The sequence below is a fragment of the Protomyctophum bolini genome (assembly GCF_963924005.1).
Source record: "Protomyctophum bolini genome assembly, chromosome: 3".
Classification (NCBI taxonomy): domain Eukaryota; kingdom Metazoa; phylum Chordata; class Actinopteri; order Myctophiformes; family Myctophidae; genus Protomyctophum; species Protomyctophum bolini.
In genome coordinates this window covers 14,389,405-14,410,861 of record NC_137864.1, presented here as the reverse complement: position 1 = coordinate 14,410,861, position 21,457 = coordinate 14,389,405, and the positions used below count along the sequence as shown (strand labels likewise).

Below are 21,457 nucleotides of genomic sequence, written 5' to 3'. Positions count from 1 at the left end.
CGCCTCGCAGCTGAGCCGCCAGCACCTGGAGGACCTCCGGCTGCAGTACCTGGCCGTGAAGCCCACCCACATCATGGCCGGGGAGCACGGCCGGCAGACGCGGGAGCAGACCACCAAGCAGCGCGGGCTGGACAACAGCCTGGCCATGGCCCAGATGCAGATCCAGGACGCCGAGCACATCTCCAAAGGCTACTTCCAGATCAAACAGGAGCTGCAGCTGGAGGGCTTCAGCTTCCAGAACCAGCTGGACTGCCTGGACGCCAGCATCCTGGAGACCCGAGAGGAGCTGTGCGACCTGCGCGTGGCAAACCGCGAGGCCCAGCTGTCTACGGAGGTGGCGGAGGCGGAGCACAGGCGGCTGGAAGAGGCGCTGTCCCGGGAGCGGGAGGGCAGGGAGCAAGAGCTGCAGCGCATCGGGTCGGAGATCGGGGAGAACCGGGCGCAGGCCGAGCAGGCCGTCCACGGGGCCCTCAGGTCGCACCGCAAGTTCCAGATACGCGCCGCGTTCCGCCACCTCGGCGCCGTCACGGGACTGCCGAACGCGCAGGAGACAGTGGAGCGCATGGCGGCGCAGGTGGAGCTCCGCGAGCGCCGGGACAAGACCCGGGCGGAGAACGACGAGGTCCTGCGGGGGCTCAGCGAAACAAAGGGCGCCCTGGAGCTGGCGCTGTCGGAGCTCAGGTACAGCGTGGCCGAGAAGCGGCGCAAAGAGGTGGACGACCTGGCCTCGCCGAAGAAAGAGCTGCACAAAGGGGAGAGGGGTGCCATCCATGACAAATGCAATCTGGACAACCTGCTCGGGACACTGACAAACGTGCGGCCCGTCGTCGACCGCATCGCGGGGAAGCTGCTGCACATCAAGCTGGAGAAGGCGGGGAAGAAGGAGGGGAAGAAGGAGAGTAAGGAGGTTGATTTTGATGATGGAGCCAATGATTCGAGTGAGTCGGACATTGACGAGGCTACGGAGAATGCTCCAGATGAGACTCCAGATGATCCTGCAGATGACGAGGAGTTTGAGGAAGAGGAGGAGGAGGAGGAGGAGGAATTACCCCCTCCAGCACGGGAGGAAACATTGTCGGATGGGGAGGAAACATCGCCGGAGGAGAACGAGACGCCGCCCTCAGGCAACTACTGGACGGATCTGAACACCACCTTGCAGCACATGGTGAACGTGCTGGCGACGTGCGCCACCAAGCTGCTGAAGCTCAACGACGACTACGTGGCCGAGGAGGAGAGAAGGGCGAGGGCGAGGCGCAGGGCCAAGCTCAAGGCCGCAGCCCTGAAATGGAAGCCGCCCAAGCGGCAGAAAGGGGGCGTCACGACCCACCTCAACAGACTCAAGGCTCAAGGAGTCCAGCAGAAGGCCAAGAAACGAGGATGAAGATGAGGGGCTTTACCCCCCCCCCCCTCCATCCAATCCATTATACTTTTACTCCATTACATTTATTTGAAAATTTTAGTTATTAGTTAGTTTTTTGCATTTGGATTATTATTACATTAACCACTTCAGCCCTATACAGTTTGGCCAAGATCTTTTATACATTTGAATTTGTCTCCTATTCCTCCCTCTACCCCAAATTGCTTTACCTGTCTATTTTCACTGAAAGCAACCAAAGGTATATTAAACCCAATATGTTCAAAGCCTAACACAGAGAATCTGGCAGAACCTTCGCTAAAACATCGGGGATAACACTCCACACGTCCCAGACTCTTCTCCTTTCTTCAAACCATAGAATCAACTCCCCTTTGCAATTAGAAGTGTGAAGGATCACGTCATCTTCAGAATCCACTGCACTAGCCTAGTCCAAAGGCTAAACTTTTAGATATCATGTTTTGTAGAGTAGAGAGACGCCATTTGTAGACATGACATCCTATAGTGTGTAGTAGTGTACAGATTATAGATATTTAGATTTTATATTGTTTAGACAGATTATAGCCCCTCAAAAAGGACATTACTACAACGAAGCAGGCTTTCAGAAAGCATCAGCAGATGTGATATTAGAAGGGTGATTGACTACTAGGAACACATTCAGCCCCATCAGTAATGACACAATTCACGAAATTAATTCTGTAGAGGGACATTCATTATTTGTATTTTTCATTAATTCAATTAGTTATTGACCATTATGTTGTTTTATTTCAGACAGGAGAGTGTAGACCGCACAAGGGAGTTGGACTCAAACTCGCTCTTATGGCATGCATTGCATTGGCTATTTAAAAATAGCAGATCTACAGCTCACAATATGCGATGCAAACAAAAGTTAAACATTTTGAATATCGAAACATATCACATCAACACATGGGGTCACTTTAGAAACAAGCCCAAATAATCAACTAGGCTACACTTTAGACACAATCCCAAATAAGCAACTACACTTTAGAAACAATCCCAAATTATCAACTACAGTTTAGAAACTAGAACTGCACTCTGTCAAGTGCATAGTACTTTCGACCGCTAAGAACTTTCAAATCTCAAAGCCTCTCTGTAAAACATTGACATTAAATACTAAAGTCGGATTATAACTGGCTGTCAATGGTGACGTAATTACGATATGTTTCAATATTGGTTGGTTAACAGGTATGTATGTAAGTTGAAAGTACTATACTGTGGTCGGCTGCCTTTTTTACGTGCGTATTCTTGGTAGGTATATATGTCGATGGTGACGTAATTATATATGTTTCAATGTCGGGTTATAACTGGCTGTCGATGGTGACATAATTAGGATATGTTTTAGTGTTGGGTGAATTAAAGGTAATGTCTGTATGTACTGTATACCTGTACAGTATGTAATCTGAAAACTATCTTTATTACGTATAACATTGATTTTACAATATTAATTGGCGTCTCAGACTCAGAGATAGGAATGCCATTAAATGGGGGTCCTTGACATGGAAAAGTTTGGGAACTACTGCCCTAGATTAGAACACTAAACTTCACTTTTGTCACACCATCACTAAACCCAGGTATATTTTACCCAATATCCATAAAAACTATTTCCTCAGATGGGTGAACCAATATAGGAACCCGCCCCTCTAGAGCAGAAATCACACCGGCTGGGCCGAAGTCCTGACGTTACTCGCTCATCCCCTGGTTCATGGAGGTTTTTCTCTATCGAGAATAACATGGGGTCATCTTAACCCATTCTGAAACTGAGATCAGATTCTAAAAATGTCTTCTACATCCTGACAGTTTTCTGAAAAAGCTATCTTTTTATGTCAGTCGTTCAAGCTCGTAGCTTGTAGATCTGCTATTTTATTTTTCAATAGCTAAAGCATAATGTAATGCTAACACCAAAACGGGTTCCTGCCCACAATGGGTTAAAATCGTCTCATATAAGAATTGTGGTCCAAAAATAAACAAACTGTCTCAGCGATATTGTCGGGGAGGTGTCTCAGGAAATGAATTCTGTGGAGGGACATTCATTATTTGTATTTTTCATTCATTCAATTAGTTATTGACGTCCCTCATATTTGAGCTAGCGAAAATGTAACAAATTCAGTAGCGGTAACATTTGCATTTTCTCTCAGTCAGTTGATTCTTCATATCCATATGTGTGAAACGGCCGGGATGATTTGTTTATTTTTCAACCACAGCAAATAAAAAGTACATGAACCTGTGGACTTGGCGCCCTCTACCGATGACGTCAGCCTTCGGTGGACCCCCTCCTTGGTCTCATCCTCGTACACATGAACCCTACTGTTGCTGCGTACCAGAGAGCTGCCAGGAAGCCAGACAGCAACAGAATATCACACTGTGATCTACTGTATACACTATACACTATGTGATGAATGAGAAGCAGATGCACGTGTGCGTGTGTGTGTGTGTGTGTGTGTGTGTGTGTGTGTGAGTGAGTCAGAGTTTCAAACTATGAAAGTAACTGGGGACTTTTATGAGTGTGCTTCTGGTGTGTGCATGCGTGTGACTATGACTATCATTTATCATGTCTATATGTTAGCATGTGTTTGGGAGAAAATATGAATACCAGTATGCGTGCGTGCGTGCGTGCGTATACTGTAGGTACATATCGTCTCTGTTGGGTGGAAGCCAAATCTGTCTAAAACTGCAAAAGTAGCAGAACCACAAGCGTCAAGCTGCGTTTTGAGCGTCTTAACAAATGGTTAAAATGTGGAGATGAGAGCTTCCATGGCTACCTGTGGGCCGGTATCCTGCGTTCCCCCGCCACCAGCGTGACGTCACACAGCTGCCGTGACTTCAGGTAGCCCTCCATTTTGCGGAAGGTGGCGTCGGCGTGCGTCAGAGCGCTGAACACACACTCCTCTGGACACACGCACGGCTCCATCGACACGCATGAGGACAGCGTGGCACTGCTATTGGACGTCCTACACACACACACACACACACACACACACACAAAAGGGACATGGTTATTATTATTCAACACAGTAAATTACAGCCAGGTGCGAGAGGCCAGAAATGAAGTCCAACACAATAGACGAGGCTCGCCCGCTGACATAAAGACGTGGAGGCTCTTTGGGTGCAAACATATACATCATCTAGTACAAATAGTACTAAGTTCCGACACGCGTTTCGGTCCGACGGTCATTCGACCGACAACCTACCTCTGTTCCTAACCTAACCATAACCCAAGCACGGGAGCAGCGCATGTTCGAGCGCTAGTCCGACCGTTGTTCCCGCATGTCGGACTAATGCTCCGTCGGAATTGCGTCCGGATCCCATAAATATACCATGTCTCTGTCTGTCTGTCTGTCTGTACGTACGTGTGTACGGCTGTAATGCACGTAACTCGAGAACCGTTCGCCCCACCGACTTCAAATTCGACACACGTGCCCCTGCCCAGAGTCCATATATGGAGCTGGCCTGTTCTGGCATCACACACTCCATATTTGAGCATGCCTGACACAGAACTCCATATATAGGAATAAAGGGACACAGAGAGACAGATACAGAAATCTCCATATATGGGCATAAAAGGGTACAGACAGATGGGTGGAACAGGTACTCTGACACCGGAACAACGGGCATAGCCGTGTGCATGGGGCATGGATCTCCAACTTCCATCGTTACCGACTATGTGCTCTAAAGCTGGGCACCGGTCTAGTTTATTTAATTACAAAAGTATAAAAAGTGACATATAGTGCAAAGAAGGTTCACTCCTCAGACCATCATCAACACTCATTATTCAACACACAAATATATATGGTGGCCCAGACAGTATATATGCTATGCATATAGTTTCATTATATAGATATTCCACTGTTAGGTTGAAGTTTCTTAGCTTATATGTATGAGTGACCGAAGGGACATGATTCATAAATTACAATCCAAAGAGGGAACAAGATATAAGACATACCAAGCCATCAACCCAGATCTATCTGTTCACCCACTCTATACCAGCACCAGCAGTACACCTTACATTGAGGACTATTTGAGGATAACCTTTACACGGTTTCGGTTGTCCGCTCATAGACTGCGTGTGGAAATGGGAAGATGGAGCCGCATACCACCTGAACAGCGGTTTTGCCAATGTGAGACTGGTATACAAAACGAACAGCACATACTGGTTTGTCCCCTCACACAAGATATCAGAGAGAAATATGAACATGAGGGTATTGATTTGAGCTCACTCTTTGTGGGCACTAACAGAGAGACTTTGCATATGCTACATGCCTGCCTGTCACTTGTGGAGCAATAGAAAGCTCCTGTTGTAAAGGGTTTCTGTATTGTGTATTGTATATTTTAATGTATTGTACCTTTTTAAAGTTTTTGATTCATGGGTTTTTTATTATTGTTTGGACCCAATGTTTTATACATTTGTGTCAATAAAGTAACTAACTAACTAACTATGATGACTATTTTTTACTCCTGGGCTCACTTCCTTCCTGGACTACAATTCCCATAATGCTTTGGCGCACTGCTCCTCCTTGTGGATAGGGGGAGGGCTGTCTTACTGAGACAACATGTAGTCCAGGAAGTAAGTGAGGCCAGTGTCCATGACCTCATAGACACTGGGCTCACTGCTAAAATCTAAAATATCTAAAACCACATCTTACACACATAAAGACCCCCAGGAAAGTGTTCTAAATCTTCTAAACCTCATTAACATATCTTTTTGCAAAAATGGTGAAGTGTCCCTTTAAGAGCCTCTGCTATTTCAATGAATGTATTTTGTAATATGAAAAATGCAGCCTTGTCTTTTGTTTTGTTTTGTTTTTGTCTTCCTTTTTTTGTTCCTTTTTTAAAAAAAGAGCCTCTTCTAAATGCCTAAATTGTAAATTAGTGCATCTCCAAATACCCTTGCCTCAAACAGAAAAACCTACCCCATCTCCAATTAGCTCAGAACACAGCAGACAGAATGTTATAACTAAAACCTGAGCAGAGCACATCAAAACCAATTTTAGCATAATGCTGATGAAGGACTGCGAACGAGCCAAAAAGCGTCCGTTTGCGGTAAATGAGTGCAGACCGTTTCCTAAGACCAATTTTAGCATCCCTTATTCCGTTCAATGGTTATCTACTCACATTAGACTTCCAGATTGTATTGATTATTTTTAAGGCACAGCTCCGTCTAGCGACTAGACAAAGTTAAAATGTCTGTGATGTACAGTAGGAAGGGGCTACACTCCTGTGGTGTAAAGTAACTATAAGTCAACTTATTCAAGTACTGTACTTAAGGAGGAATTGTGTTAAAGGCAAGGTGACAGAAATAAGAAATGCACTCTGTCGAACTGCCAACTTGACATGTATGGCCGGTAACAGGTACGGTCCCTTTTCCATCTCGCCCCACTACTCTACCTAGCTGTAAATAACAAACATAATTCATGTTGGTGATTATATAAAAGGTATTATCATATTCATTAATTAATGTATAATTGTATAAACGACTGCTGCTCTGAGTCCTAAAGCTCTCTGCTGCTGTCTGGGTACGTCTGCTGCTCTGAGTCCTAAAGCTCTCTGCTGCTGTCTGGGTACGTCTGCTGCTCTGAGTCCTAAAGCTCTCTGCTGCTGTCTGGGTACGTCTGCTGCTCTGAGTCCTAAAGCTCTCTGCTGCTGTCTGGGTACGTCTGCTGCTCTGAGTCCTAAAGCTCTCTGCTGCTGTCTGGGTACGTCTGCTGCTCTGAGTCCTAAAGCTCTCTGCTGCTGTCTGGGTACGTCTGCTGCTCTGAGTCCTAAAGCTCTCTGCTGCTGTCTGGGTACGTCTGCTGCTCTGAGTCCTAAAGCTCTCTGCTGCTGTCTGGGTACGTCTGCTGCTCTGAGTCCTAAAGCTTTCTGCTGCTGTCTGGGTACAACTGCTGCGCTGAGTCCAAAAGCTCTCTGCTGCTGTCTAGGTTTGAAATACACCAACAGTGGTCAGTGGTCCCTCATTGCCCGGTGGAGTACACTGACATACACACATACCCATTACCCAGCTGATACATATTAACTTTGAAACGTACTTTAGTTACATCATCGAGAACAGTGGTTTCTCATTGGCTGGTAGAATGTACCGACATACAGTACATACCCAGCCAATCGCCATTCTTGGTCCCCGATTGGCCGAGCGACACCACCGACATAGCAGCTGTATTATTACGGTACTTGGTCGCTCTGCTTGTAAAAAAGATCTATAGGTGTGTCCCCGTGCACATAAGTGAGCGAGAAAGTCCAGTATGTGCACAGGGACACATTCACACACACTATCACACATTTCAACAGGGTTATTAGTATGGCGCCGGGCCCAGCAGCAGACAAAGGCTATTTAATGGTCCAATTACTAGAGGTAAATGGCCAGATAAATTTAGACCACTTAAAAGAGAAGCTGCCATTTACATTGCTATGGCAGTCAGCCCCATAGGAGAAGCTGTAATTTACTCAGCTCCACCAAGAACTCTGTTTCCTAATACAGTAGCAAGAATGGGGAAACTGAGCCGGAGCACTGGTGTGTGACTTCAACATTTTCTATTCGTGAGCGGAGGTGGAGGTGTTGAATCTTTGAGGTTAACTAGTATTTTCACAGTTTTCTTTTATTTCTTTTACGAGATAGCGAATTTTTATGTGAATACAACGGATAGAGGTGCTCCCATCAGGTTTTTTGGGACCGATCCCGAATCGATCACAGATTGTTTTTCTCACGATCGGCCGATCTAGTGCGTAAGGGGAACATTCCAATATTTCTGAAGGGATTATCAAAACCCACGTCAGAACTGTTCCTGTGTGTGTGACAAGGAAGAAGAGAATCTTTAGGCCTTTACAATGATGCAAAACGATATTATACTATATATTTGATTGACCTTTATACCACTAAAATGGTATAAATGATCGGTTTCTCCAGATTGGTTGATTCAATCTAACGATAATTTCCATGTGTAGTCCCCATACAATCTTTTTAAAACAAGGCAAAGAACACCAAAGAACAAAACATTTTACATTTTCAAAAGTTTTTAAAATCGTATTTGTTCAAACTCACAAGGAGCATGGGAGAGTATGTTTTACAAGCATGGCTGCCTTGTGGCCCATCAATCATCACATACTGTACTGTATATCATGGCTCCCAAACCAGCATTTCATTTTCTACAGCCAGAGAGCTGAAGTCCGATATTCTCTTCAGCAACAACAGTGGCAGCCCTACAACACACTGGCTGAGAGAGACAGGGAATTTAGGCACACTTTAGGTAGCTGGAATGGGGGAGAGAGACATGAGTGGATAATTGTGCCTGTGCGTATTCACAATATTGAGGGTAATAAGTATCAAATTAGCACACTGTTCTGGGACATAGCGCTGTATACCATACTAATCATTTTCATCATTACACCTGCCAGGATATCATGCACCCGTTGAGCCTGTGCGTGTGCGCGTGCGTGTGTGCATGTGTGAGTACTGTTTTGCAATTCAGTGTCATGTTTTTGTGCACGCTGTCAGCAGGCCAAGACCTCAATTCTAGAATGTTTTTCTAATCATAATTATCTCCGCCAGGTCGTTGGCCAGGCTGAGACTATGTTTTGCAACCTGTCCGTCCGTCCGAAGTTTTTGTCAGATTTTTCATATCCCATCCTGTTTGCCTATACCATTGGCTTCCAAAGTTTGCAGAATTGGTCAGTTTTGAACAAAATGCCTCAAATTTCCATGACATTTTGCATGCACATTTCCAAGAAAATGCAAAGCTTTTCACATTGGTCTGTTATAGCGCCACCAGCAGGTCGATTTTTGCAAAACACTTTTTTGGAACAAAATGCCTCAAATCATGAATGTAGCATCCGATTGCCATAAAAGGCCTAGGAATAAATGGGACTCGTTAGCTGGTGTTGTTGTATGAATACTACTATAAAGTACCATACTCCCTCCAATCTTAAACAAGTAAAGTTTTAGTAATTTCTCAACTACGTTTTTGTCCCATTTGAAAGGGATAGAACAGGTAATGGCTATAGCAGTACTTCCCTGCCTCTGTTGCTACTCGTTCTGCGTTTCACACAGATCACTGGCAGAGGACACCTACATCTCAAATCGTAACCTGCGGATTACAGAGAAATGTGAATGACATAAATCCGAGAGAAAGCCTGAGAGTGGGATTCATTCTATAATGAATGTGTATTAGAGAGAGGATGGAAGAGAGTTCGGTTGGATCTGGATGTACAGTACAGAGTGTTAATCACACTCTTGTGTGGCTGAAGGTAGAAATCTAACTGCACACATTGCTATTCTTTAATTATTAGGGCATACCTGTGTGCCGTATGCCTTTCTGCGCTCTACTGAGTGCACCTCTCTAGTGATGCTGTCTTAAGTCAGTGTCTGTGTATTAGGAAGAATGTGTGAACGGCGTGTGTGCGTGCACGAGTCAGTGAGTGTACGGTAGAATGATTCCCGGTTCGTTCATCCCAATCTGAGGCCCAAACATATCAAGGTTATGTGGGACTCTGAACCTACATGAGACTGTTTGCTGTTAATTCTTTCTGTGCCACGCTAGGTGGCAGCAGAGTGTAGGCAAAACCCTGCCAGGGGAATTCTTCTATTTTTGCTCATGTTCATTTCCGGTTTCCCAGCCTGGAGACCTGGAGCCTATTATTAGCGTTAGCTCACACTGTTTATCTTTCGCCAGAAACGTTAACATGTGGGGAGCGATGCGGTACAAAAATCACAAATGACATCCGAACATCCAAACCTTGGATGGATGACGACGAGGCTTTGAAAATCCCACTTTGAACGGAGGTCTATGGGGGCCGTGTACAAAGATCCAGAAGCGTTGCCTAGCAACCGGACCAATGTTAAAAGCTGATTTTCAGCTCAAACGGAAATATCCGTAGCTGGCATATAACGTCCCATAGTACAGATATTTACGTAGTTGGCAAAAAGTTAACACATTAACCATGCACCACTGACGTGCACCATGCACGTAAATTTACATCGAATACAATCCAATACAATGGTCTTTATAGTGGTTTATGATACATCGCGATCGCATGCAACATTAGCTCTGGGTTGCTAGGCTATATAGAGGGCTATAGAGCAGTGATTCCCAACCTGTGTGCCGCGGCACTTTAGTGTGCCGCCTGAAATGCCCAAGTGTGCCGGCAAAGAAATGGAATGTAACACCTCCCCGGACAACAACACTGTAGCTGCGCTGCATCCCATTGACAACTCGTCCATCACGGACACACAGACAATCGCCTATCCATTTAGTGAAGCTACCCTCGGCCGTAGAAATGCTAATTCATGACGTTGAATGGGGCCATCACATCACCCCTATACTCGCCTTGCAGGTACTGTATTAAAAACACCACTTCATGCCTCTGCAGCGCGCTCCGGTTCAGAGCAACCTGCTGCTTTTTCTCGTGTAGAATACAGCTCAGCTGACCTATAAACCCACACAGTGTTGCAACAGTGACGTGACTGCATGTTTGAAGCAGGGGGGCAGTCAGACAGATATTTTGTGAAGCCACTGAGGAAATCTGGATTTCCTGAAAGTTCATATAATGGCCTGTTGTGGCGCTGTCATTGGACCCAGAAAAACCCATAGCCCCATAGAAGTCCATGTATTTGGGCCCAACTTCACCTAGACTGTATTACCTTAACAAGTAAGATGCGCAAACGCAGCTCGTACATATTCATATTTGGGGTTTTATTTTTAAAGATTTGTTTTAGAAATGCTATTTTTTTTTTTTTGAAATGCTAATTTATGGCGTTGAATGGGGCCATCACATCACCCCTATACTCGCCTTGCTATAGAGGGCCGTGCGTGTGTCCACGTCGAGTTGTTTACATTTTTCCAAATGTTCTTTCCCAGATTGCGCCCCTGGTCACAACAACCTTTACTCAACGTCCCACAACTAAAGAACCGCTGGACCGTCACCGTGGGTGAAAGAAAAGACAAGCGTCTGTTGCAACATAAATCTAGTGATGAAAAAAGGTTTTCAATGTAATGGGTCCCGGGACCCAGGGGTGCTCTTTTAGATGGGTCCCAGCCAGGGACATTTAATATGAGTCCTAGTTCAACGATGTTAGAGTACAGTACTGAGCACAGCATTGCATCTCACGACCCCCGGAGGGTGACATGATTACGTCCGTTCTCAATTTAGTGAGTCTAAGGAAGTACACAACACACAGCGCAGACACGCACGCACGTGTGTGTGTGTGTGTGTGTGTGTGTGTGTGTGTGTGTGTGTGTGTGTGTGTGTGTGTGTGTGTGTGCGCACTGTGCACGCGCACGCATACACACACACACACAAATTACACAGGCATTCCAGGAAAGGTCCCTGGAAGATGAATTGCGTATGCATGGCGTGGGTGGAATGGAAACACAATTTAAAAGCAAAATATTTCACCTCCATACACTGCAAAATCCTAAGCATATCAATTTATGGACCCTCACGGGTCAACCTTTACATTCTCAGAGTTAAATGAACACTCAGGACCCAGCAGTGTAAAAAAATCTAATTTGAGAATATTCTCAAATGAAAAAACAACAGAAACATAAAGTATGACAATGAATGGTGTGTGCGCGCGCGCGGGTGCGTGCGTGCGTAAAGAAGTACCAAAAGTAGAAAGTAGTCATTGTACAGAATGTCCCTTTTCAAGTTTTCAAATGTTAACTGCTCTGTTAACTGTTAAGTTTAATTGAAGAATTTCTTAACAGCGATTAATCGATTAACGATTGATTGTTAACATCAATAGTAACTATTAACTAAACTTTTCAAATAATTGTAGTGGAGTAAAAGTACAATATTTGGATCTGAGGAGTAGAAGTAAAAGTAATTGAAATTGGAAATACTCCAGTAATGGAAAAGTACCTCAAAATGTTACTTTCCATTTCCACCACCTCTCTCTACATCTCATAATACTCTCTCCCACAGTGTGCTGGAGTGCATGTGCACATATTATGAAAGAGTGCCTGCATGTTTGAGTGCACGTGTGTGTGCATTTATGTGTGTGCCTGAATGTGCATGTGTTTGCCATCTTTGCATGTGTGCATTTATAAGTATGTGCGTGCGTGCGTGCGTGCGTGCGTGCGTGCGTGCGTGCGTGCGTGCATGCGTGCGTGCGTGTGACTGTGCGTGTGTGTGTGTAATGTGTGGTGTTGCTAAATGCTGCCAGAAGAGATGCTTTGAAGTAGGGAACGCGGTCTTCCTTCCAGTTCCCTTAATTGAGCCTGGCAGCTTCTCAACATGGACACAGAGAGAGAGGGTGTTTGTGCACCAGGCAATCAGCAGCGTGGAGCCAGCTTGTGCACATGCCAGCACTGAGCAAGGACCCACACACGCGTGCATGCACACACGCGCACACACACACACACACACACACACACACACACACACACACACACACACACACACACACACACACACACACACACACACACACACACACACACACACACACACACACACACACACACACACACACACACACACACACACACACACAGTATTTGTCATTTGTCATTAACCTCCATTAGCCAATTGATTAGAAGTGATAGGACAGCGGAGAATGCTTGTGCAGTATACACTGACATCTGACATGCATTCATTTCCCCGGTCACACACTGTACGTTCTCACACACTGCACTAATAAATCATCTGTGTTAAAGCTGCTATGAGCAATAATGTCAATTTTAATGACCTTTTTATTTTTTTGGTATTCAGACAGCCAGCAATGGGTACAACGCTCCCAAAACAATGTTACTCTCTGTGACACATCTACAGTAGGGGCCACAATCTGCATTCAAATATCTTCCTAGAAGCTTTGTCATTGGTCGATTTGCCTGTCTGCTTCCTGATTGGTTAGTCATTATGACGGCATAAAGGTCGCCAAAATACATTTTACTCAACTAAATCAACGGTGGATTTAGTCGACTAAAATCTTATGATATTTAGTCGACTAAAACTAGACACTAAAACATTCCATGTGACTAAAACTAAATGAAAACTATGCAAGAGACTCAACTAAAACCAACCATTTGCTGTCAAAATCAACATTGTTGCACAGAATGCACACCCACCCACAAAGCAAATGAAGGACGATGGATGGAGTGAGAGCAGATCGAGAGACATGAGCCAGAATGGGATAAATGAAGGCAAGGAGTCAAAGGAGGAGGAGAGAGGAAAATATGAGCGGAGTCAGATACTCCTGCCAGTATTCTGACTGCGTCCCCCGAGGATCGGATCGGATACCAATTGAGATTCAGTGACCCCTGCTCTTGGAATATCAACCATATGGGCTTGAATATGCAGTCAGACAGAGACGCCGATTGATTCGGTTCTACGATGACGCACGCAAAAACGCACAACAAGAAAGTTGGTGGCACTGCCGTTTCCCCCAATGTTATTATTGGTAGTTTGGTCACTTAGGATGAAAGTGAAGCACATTCTCCGTTGACCAAAACGGAAACAATGAGAGTTGTCTTAATTCATTTGCATACAAAGTAGCTAAGGTTTGGTTATGAATCGTATGCTTTTGAAAAAGGAATGTTTTAAGTAATCTTACTGGAAAAAACGATGAGCATTTTAAAATGGCAGTATTAGGCCTGAGATCAGATTCTAAAAATGTCTTCTACATCCTGACAGTTTTCTGAAAAAGCTATGTTTCTATGTCAGTCGTTCTTTGATTTTTCAAAAATAGCAGATGCAGTGAGCACTTACTATGAGACCTAGCAGATCATGTCTGTCTGTGTGTGTGTGTGTGTGTGTCTGTCTGTCTGTGTGTCTGTCCCGCTATCCAAATATGGAGTGTGTTGCATCAGCAATCACTCAGCTCCATATATGGGCACAAAAGGGGCCAGGTCCACTCAGCTCCATATATGGGCACAAAAGGGGCACCATATAAGGAGTCCCCAAAGCAGTTATACGTCCAAAACCCAAATATGTACGAGCTGCGTTCGCTTCCCGCGTTTGCGCGTCTTACTCGTAGATCTGCTATTTTTAAATAACTAAGGCATAACATAATGCTAACACCAAAAGGGATTCCCGCCCAAAATGGGTTCAAAGTATGGTCCTTGTTAGTGTTGTCAAGGAAAGATGGCACAGAGTGTGATGATGTGACTTAGAGTCAGGACAGGGGAGAGTAGCAATATGCAGACGTATATATTAGAGTCAGGACAGGGGAGAGTAGCAATATGCAGACGTATATATTAGAGTCAGGACAGGGGAGAGTAGCAATATGCAGACGTATATATTGTATATTGTATGCCACAATCTAACTTATATATATATTTTCTTCTTCTTTTCTTGCTGCCTTGAATGTGATGTTTCTCCATTATGCTGTATCTACTGTACTTTTGTTTCTCCTTGTCCCGTTACAGTACCTCTTCTTAACCGCTGTACTGTCTTTGGCGCCTGAACATAAGATGTTATCTTATCTTATTATCCTAAGAAGAGTTGTACATGCTGCAGAAACAAATCACTGTGTTGGTATGGTAATCTTGTACAAGTCAAGGACACAGCTATATGAGATGTAAACAACATCATCATCATGCATAGAAAATAATGTGCGATAGCATAAACATGCATATATGTATAAGTGTGTGTGTGTGTGTGTGTGTGTGTGTGTGTGTGTGTGTGTGTGTGTGTGTGTGTGCACACGTGCGTGCGTGCATACGTGTGTGGTGTGCATCTAGGCGTGGTTGTGCACGACGGTGCACACACATACGTGTGCAGAGTATTTATCTTTCTACTAAAAAAATAAAGATTTCTGGTGACAGTCACATGCTCTCAAGAATGTATGGTCATGTATTGCATTTCAATCAATACAGTACATTCATTTTCCAAATCGACCTCCATTACTTCTGTTTCTCTCGCTCTCCCTCCCCCCACTCTCTCTCTCTCTCTCTCTCTCTCTCTCTCTCTCTCTCTCTCTCTCTCTCACACACACACACATACACACACATACACATGCACACTGTTACAAAGCATGAAGATTACTGACCAAGAAGAGTGGAAGACATACCATATTAATAAACAATCAATCGTGTGCCGTGTGTGTGTGCGTGCGTGTCTGTGCGTGATGAATCATTTATATAATATATTGTGATGTGTGTCTTGGGACCATAGAGCGTAATAGCAGCCTATAAAAGCTGCATCATTAGGGTAGCATGCACACATTGCACAGCAGGTCTGCATACCCACACACTGGGTTCTGAAAGCAAAGAGACTTTAACAGAGTCATGAGATGATATGATAGTCTTAATGTCTCCATGCCAACTGTTACCCTAATTAAGCATCTTTCAATAGCAGTAAGGTTTCTCTCCCCCTCTCTTTTCTCTCTCTCTCTCTCTCTCTCTCTCTCTGAAAATAAGTCTTGGATCATTTTGTGCCAACCCTATTTCAGGATGCATGCCTTTATGTAACATGCATTTTAATAATTGGCAACACTCTGCCTCTCCCTTTCAATTCAGAATGCACTATTTACATGACACGTTACGTTGGCAAAGCAACACACAGCATTTATCCACCCTGTGAGTGCACAACACATGCACTCACTAGTAAACACACACACACACACACACACACACACACACACACACACACGATTGTCACTCAGTGAAAGCAGCACAATATAAATACTTCATGTGCAGCAAAGCTAAGGCTTGATTTATATGATTTTAGTTGCATGCTTGTGTTGCATGCATTAAATAGCAGATCTACAAGCTTGTAGATCTGCTATTTACTGAGCATGACACCGGCACGCAACTAAGGGAATACGTTGGTTAGACATACCAACAGTCCTACAGTCATTAGTTAGACAAACCCGTGACTCCCAACATGCGTGGCGGGTTAAAACTAATCTGTGCTGTGGGTTAAAAATGACCCATGGAGGTTGGGGTGAGGGTTTGGGGAGGGTGTCTGACTCATGGTGTGTCTGACTGTGTGGTATAGTGTTGGTGTTGCTTCATTACAAGGAGTATCAGTGTGGAAGGCATGATGTTCCAGAGCTACACAACATGCATCATCATGTTTGTCATTCTCTCTTCAATGGCCAACCGTCCCCATCCAATGAATACCATATTATAATAGCTACAAAACACTCACTGATGGAGGCCAATGAATTCCACCTGTGGTGTGGGCGTGCGTGTGTGTGGGAGGGGGTTCCGTCCTAGCTGGTTTCCATTAGCGTGGGATGATAATGACGATAATGATACCAGTCGAGAAAGCAGAATGCAACAAGATTAATGAGAAACAGTGGGGTGTAAGGTTGGTTGTGGTTATCGTGTCAAAAGGCTACAATGATAAGGCTAAGGGCCGATTCATACTCCTGTTTCGGTGCTGTAGTGCCGAAATGATTTCGGCTCGTCAGAAATTTTCAGTAGCACCGAAGAGCCGACTTTAGGACGGTACCCGCCCCCCCGAACCTCAAATGACGTCAAATTGTAGGCTCTACAGCGCCGAACCGACTTTTATTCGGCTCTAAAATAGGAGTATGAATCGAGCTTAAGTCCACCACCACGGAGGTTGCAGGTTCGAATCCATCGTGGTGCATGCGGCTTTGTCGGGCGTCTGCGCGAACACAATTGGCCTGTGTTCGGGGGAGGCAAGCTGGGCGGCGCTTAATGGAAGGGCTGTATAGGCTGCACTGCAGGGCACCAACCTCGGTGGCGTGCCATATGGCAGAGAGAAAGTGAAAGAAACTATTGCCAGTCAGGATCGCAGAAAACAACACGCCAGTGAAACCACCGTTGGTGAAACCCCCTGTGCTGACAAAACGGCCGGGGGGGGGGGGGGTCATAGCACCCCCTATGGTACGGACGAAATGCGTCATAGCACCATGCATGCTTGCAGGCACCATGAAGAGTTAATCTGGTCCTGCCGGTAATACTTCTCTGCATGTAATTCTACAGTAGTAGAAGGAGTGTTTGGCGGGAGGAGTACATCCTTCCGGTGGGGACTCCTCAGTGGCAGGATACAACTTAGGGCCGATTCATACTCCTGTTTCGGTGCTGTAGTGCCGAAATGATTTCGGCTCGTCAGAAATTTTCAGTAGCACCGAAGAGCCGACTTTAGGACGGTACCCGCCCCCCCCCCCCCCCCCCCCCCCGAACCTCAAATGACGTCAAATTGTAGGCTGTACAGCGCCGAACCGACTTTTATTCGGCTCTAAAATAGGAGTATGAATCGGCCCTTAGAGTCGGGACCCCAAATTGCCAAACATTGGGGAGAAAATGGGGGTAAAAAAGACTATGATACAGAATATGGAAACATAGGCTACTGTATATCAACCACAGATCCACAGATATTCACATATGTTCTTATAGGAAATCTGGCAACTAATCAATTATGTTTTTCCCAACCATGAGTTGTTCAGGTGCATGTCATATTTAAATTGCAATTATGTTTGGCATTGCAACAACAAAAAACAAGCAGACATAAAACATTGTTAACGGCGGGCATGCATGCTCTTTCTGAACAGTTCTTTCTTTCTTTCTCTCTCTGGTGAAAGACATTTGTTTAACATTCCGTCTCTCATCATGCCTATCTACCTGCAGGAGCTGGAATCAGTGTCCGGTGGCTGGTTGTTATTATTCTCCTCTGCGCCCCCCGTCGCCGCCGCCGCCACCTCCCCCTCCTCGGCGCCGGGCGGTCCAGAGAGCTCGGGACCCTCCGCGGGGGGTTCCATGTCCTTCACCGGGCGAGAAGCAGAGGACGCCGGGTGCTTCGAGACGGAGACCCACGACAGCGCCGCGGAGCTCCGGCACTCGGGCTGGCTGAGGGACCGGGGACACGAACTCCCGGTGGCCGCCGCCGCCGCCGCCACCGCTCCCCCTCCGGCCGCCACCCGGTGGTTATTATCTGTAAACTTTCTGTTGTTGTTGCTGAGGTTGCACAGATTGGAGCCGGCGCTGCCGCTGGCCACCAGGGTGCTGTGGCTGCCCGTGCGGGAGCGACCGGCGCCGGCGTTCCCGTTGCTGCCGCAGCCGCTAACCGAGGCTCTGTCTCCGGGGCTGTCGCCCGTCGTTCCTCCTCCTCCTCCTCGCCCTGCCAAGTAGTCGCCTAGCGGCGGCGGGGAGTGGGGCGGAGTGGCCGCGGCGGGGTGTCCGAACCACCTCCATCGGATCCTGAGGATCTGCTTCACGTCGAACTCCTTCCGCGAGGTGGATGATGAGCCCGAGCCGCCGCTCGACATGCCAGCTTATTGACTGTTCCGAGGTGTTGGTAATGGCGGGGGTGCGCGTGCCGCTCTCTACGGTTCAAAAACGGTAGGCTATACTGTTGTACAGGAGGAGAGCTGTGCGCGCGTCTCTCGCTTGGCAACCGCACGCGTAACTAACTGCGACCAGAGAAGGACCGAGTTGGCTACTACATCTGGACTGGAAGCAAGGAGAGAGAGAGAGAGAGAGAGAGAGAGAGAGAGAGAGAGAGAGAGAGAGAGAGAGAGAGAGAGAAGGAGAGAGAGAGAGAGAGAGAGAGAGAGAGCGAGAGAAGAGAAGAGAGAGAGAGAGAGAGAGAGAGAGAATAAAGAGTGGTTGGTTGAGCAAGCAAAATGTACCTCCCTACACGCACGTGTGTGTGTGTGTGTGTGTGTGTGTGTGTGTGCGTGCGTGCGTGCGACGTGCATGTGTGTGTGTGTGTGTGTGTGTGTGTGTGTGTGTGTGTGTGCGTGCGTGCGTGCGTGCGTGCCTGTGTGTGTGTGTGTGTGTGTGTGTGTGTGTGTGTGCGTGCGTGCGACGTGCGTGTGTCAGTGTGTGTGCTTGTGCATGAGAGTGAGTGACTGAGAAAGAGAGAGAGAGAGATAATGATCTCCTGCCTGGTCCAAAACCTGAACAAAATAGTTACATTCCAGCCCGTTTCTCTGCCAAGTAATGATGTGCGCAGGCCACAACTATTCTCCAAAAGAAAAAAATACAATGCAATTGTTAACATCTCCATATCTAGAGCATGCCAAGGCCTGCAGGATATTGTCAATTACATTATTTTCACAGACTCCCAACAACATGGGCCATCAGGCCATGGCACTCAACAGCCATTTTAAAGACCCATCTTCTGGATGTGTGCAATGCATGTACAGGCCATGCATTGCACATGTTGTGTTCATTGTGACTTCAGGTCACAGTTAACTATGAAATTGTGCATTTCCCGTCAGTCAGTCACGCCCCATATATGGTCATGCCTCGTGACATCACGTGACGTCATCAATATTAAGCCCATATATGGAGATCCCTGATGTCATCAATATTGGCCAGCAACTCTACAGCTTACCTGCATGGCTCAAACCTCAAACCCTTAGATCTCCATATGAACTATAGAGTTCTCAACAGGCCCGAAAATTAAGGCCCAGCCCTGTATCAAACCCTGTACACTCAAGACACTGCCACCCTTAGATCTCCATACGTATATCGATATATGCATCTGACCTGTTCTGACATTCCATATGTTGTTCTGACCTCATCGAACCCTGTACACTCACTAATTCCATGTTGATCTAACCCCCCATGCCAAAGCAAAGTCACCCAGGCGGATGCGTGCACGCCCTCAGGTGTCTTACTGGTAATCACGATCAAAGAGATCGTCTCTGTCGGGTGGAGCCCTCATTATATCCAAAAGTGTTACTCAAATAAAAAAATAGCTACATTAGCAGATCAACAAGCTCAAAACCATGTTTCAGATGCTTTTGTGTGACACTGTAGGAAGTAGCAGGGCATTCATTTACCAAAAAATTAAAAATGAAATAAGAAAAAAATAAAATAAGAAAACACACAAAAAGTTTAAATATTGAGAAAAGAGGTTTCTGGCCGGCAGCATCGAGAGAGAGGCGCAGCAGAGTGATGGTCGACCCCCCACCCCCTCCCCTCCCTTGTCTTTGTCAATAATCTGCATGTTTCTCTCATGCAGGCTCTGCTTCACCTGCTTCACTAGGAGGTTGTATTTAGGTGGGAGCAGCAGTAACTGGCTGCAATAGGCAGATGTGTGGGCTTATTGTTATAGAAGAGACACAGAGCACACAGCGAGCCACCCCGGGGGGACCTCGGTGTCCTTGAAACCCTCCCCGCCCCTCAGCTCCACTCCGTCACCTCCACTTCCTCTCGCCATTGCTTATCTTGTGTTTAACCACTCTTATAAGCATGCACTATCATACGTCATCTGGAGCGTCACGTGGCAAGAATAGCAGGGAAGCCAGGTTAAAAGTATATACAGTATATGCATGCTGTGCCGCAGAAACATTGCTTTCCCGCCGTCCGTCCATCCGTTGCAATACTGAATACTTTCTTTCCTGTGCACCTTCATCACTTCTCATCCCCTCCATCTGCAATGCAGCAGCATTCCCAGAGAATGATGGTGATCAGTGAGCGGGGGTCCCAGAGGACCCATCTCATTCCAGACGCTTCCAGGCGCCCCCCCCGGCCGGCAGGCAGACCCCGGCCAGCCAGCCAGAACCTTCCTCACCTTCCGGAGTATAACCCCTCTGAACGGTCGGCCACCACCGGGATTCCACTGTCAAAGAGGCATGCATGCAGGGCTTTCCAGATGGAGTGCCCGCTGATATAGGGAGGGAGTTATGGTTTGAAGACATGAAAACTAGGTTTTAAATGAATATTAAACACTTTCAACCTGCTGTCCTTGTATAGGCGTCATTATGATTTTCAAGAACATTTTCAAATCTATATCCTACAAGCATCTGTGTCAGTTTATAGGTTTTTGCATTGGCTATTGAAAAATAGCAGATATACCGGTAGGCCTACTGCAAAGGCCTTAGGTTGTCAAACAAAGGACTGAATGGAGCAGCAGATGAAGACCTTATTGAGTGTTCCTGTCTTCCTCTTGCCAGGAAGCATGCAGGGGCTATGCTAGAGTTTCAGGATGTCCTGACCACTGGGCCTGGGTCTGAGAGCACCCCACTGCTCTGAGTCTGTCTCTGATCAATAGTCAAGTCAATATGCGTTCTAGCTATACCCCCCACACACACACACACACACACACACACACACACACACACACACACACACACACACACACACACACACACACACACACACACACACACACACACACACACACACACACACACACACACACACACAC

The 21,457-nt window shown here is 46.1% G+C and overlaps 1 protein-coding gene across 3 annotated transcripts in view; it reads right to left on the bottom strand.

Annotated features, from left to right (window-relative positions):
* The window catches only part of klhl5 (kelch-like family member 5), a 66,269-nt gene that overhangs the window by 27,562 nt on the left and 17,250 nt on the right, over positions 1–21,457 (bottom strand). For 2 of the 3 annotated variants that reach the window (XR_013963569.1, XM_080757387.1), the window contains exons 1-2: positions 17,920–18,698; positions 4,153–4,341 (exon numbers count right to left, since the gene is read on the bottom strand). Coding sequence is in view for 2 of the 3 variants with exons in the window: in XM_080757387.1 (XP_080613513.1) it covers positions 4,153–4,341; positions 17,920–18,563 (833 nt within the window). In the remaining variant the exon portion in view is untranslated. Of the gene's footprint in view, positions 1–4,152; positions 4,342–17,919; positions 18,699–21,457 lie in introns of those variants that run through there. The other variant, XM_080757388.1, reaches the window with a different exon arrangement.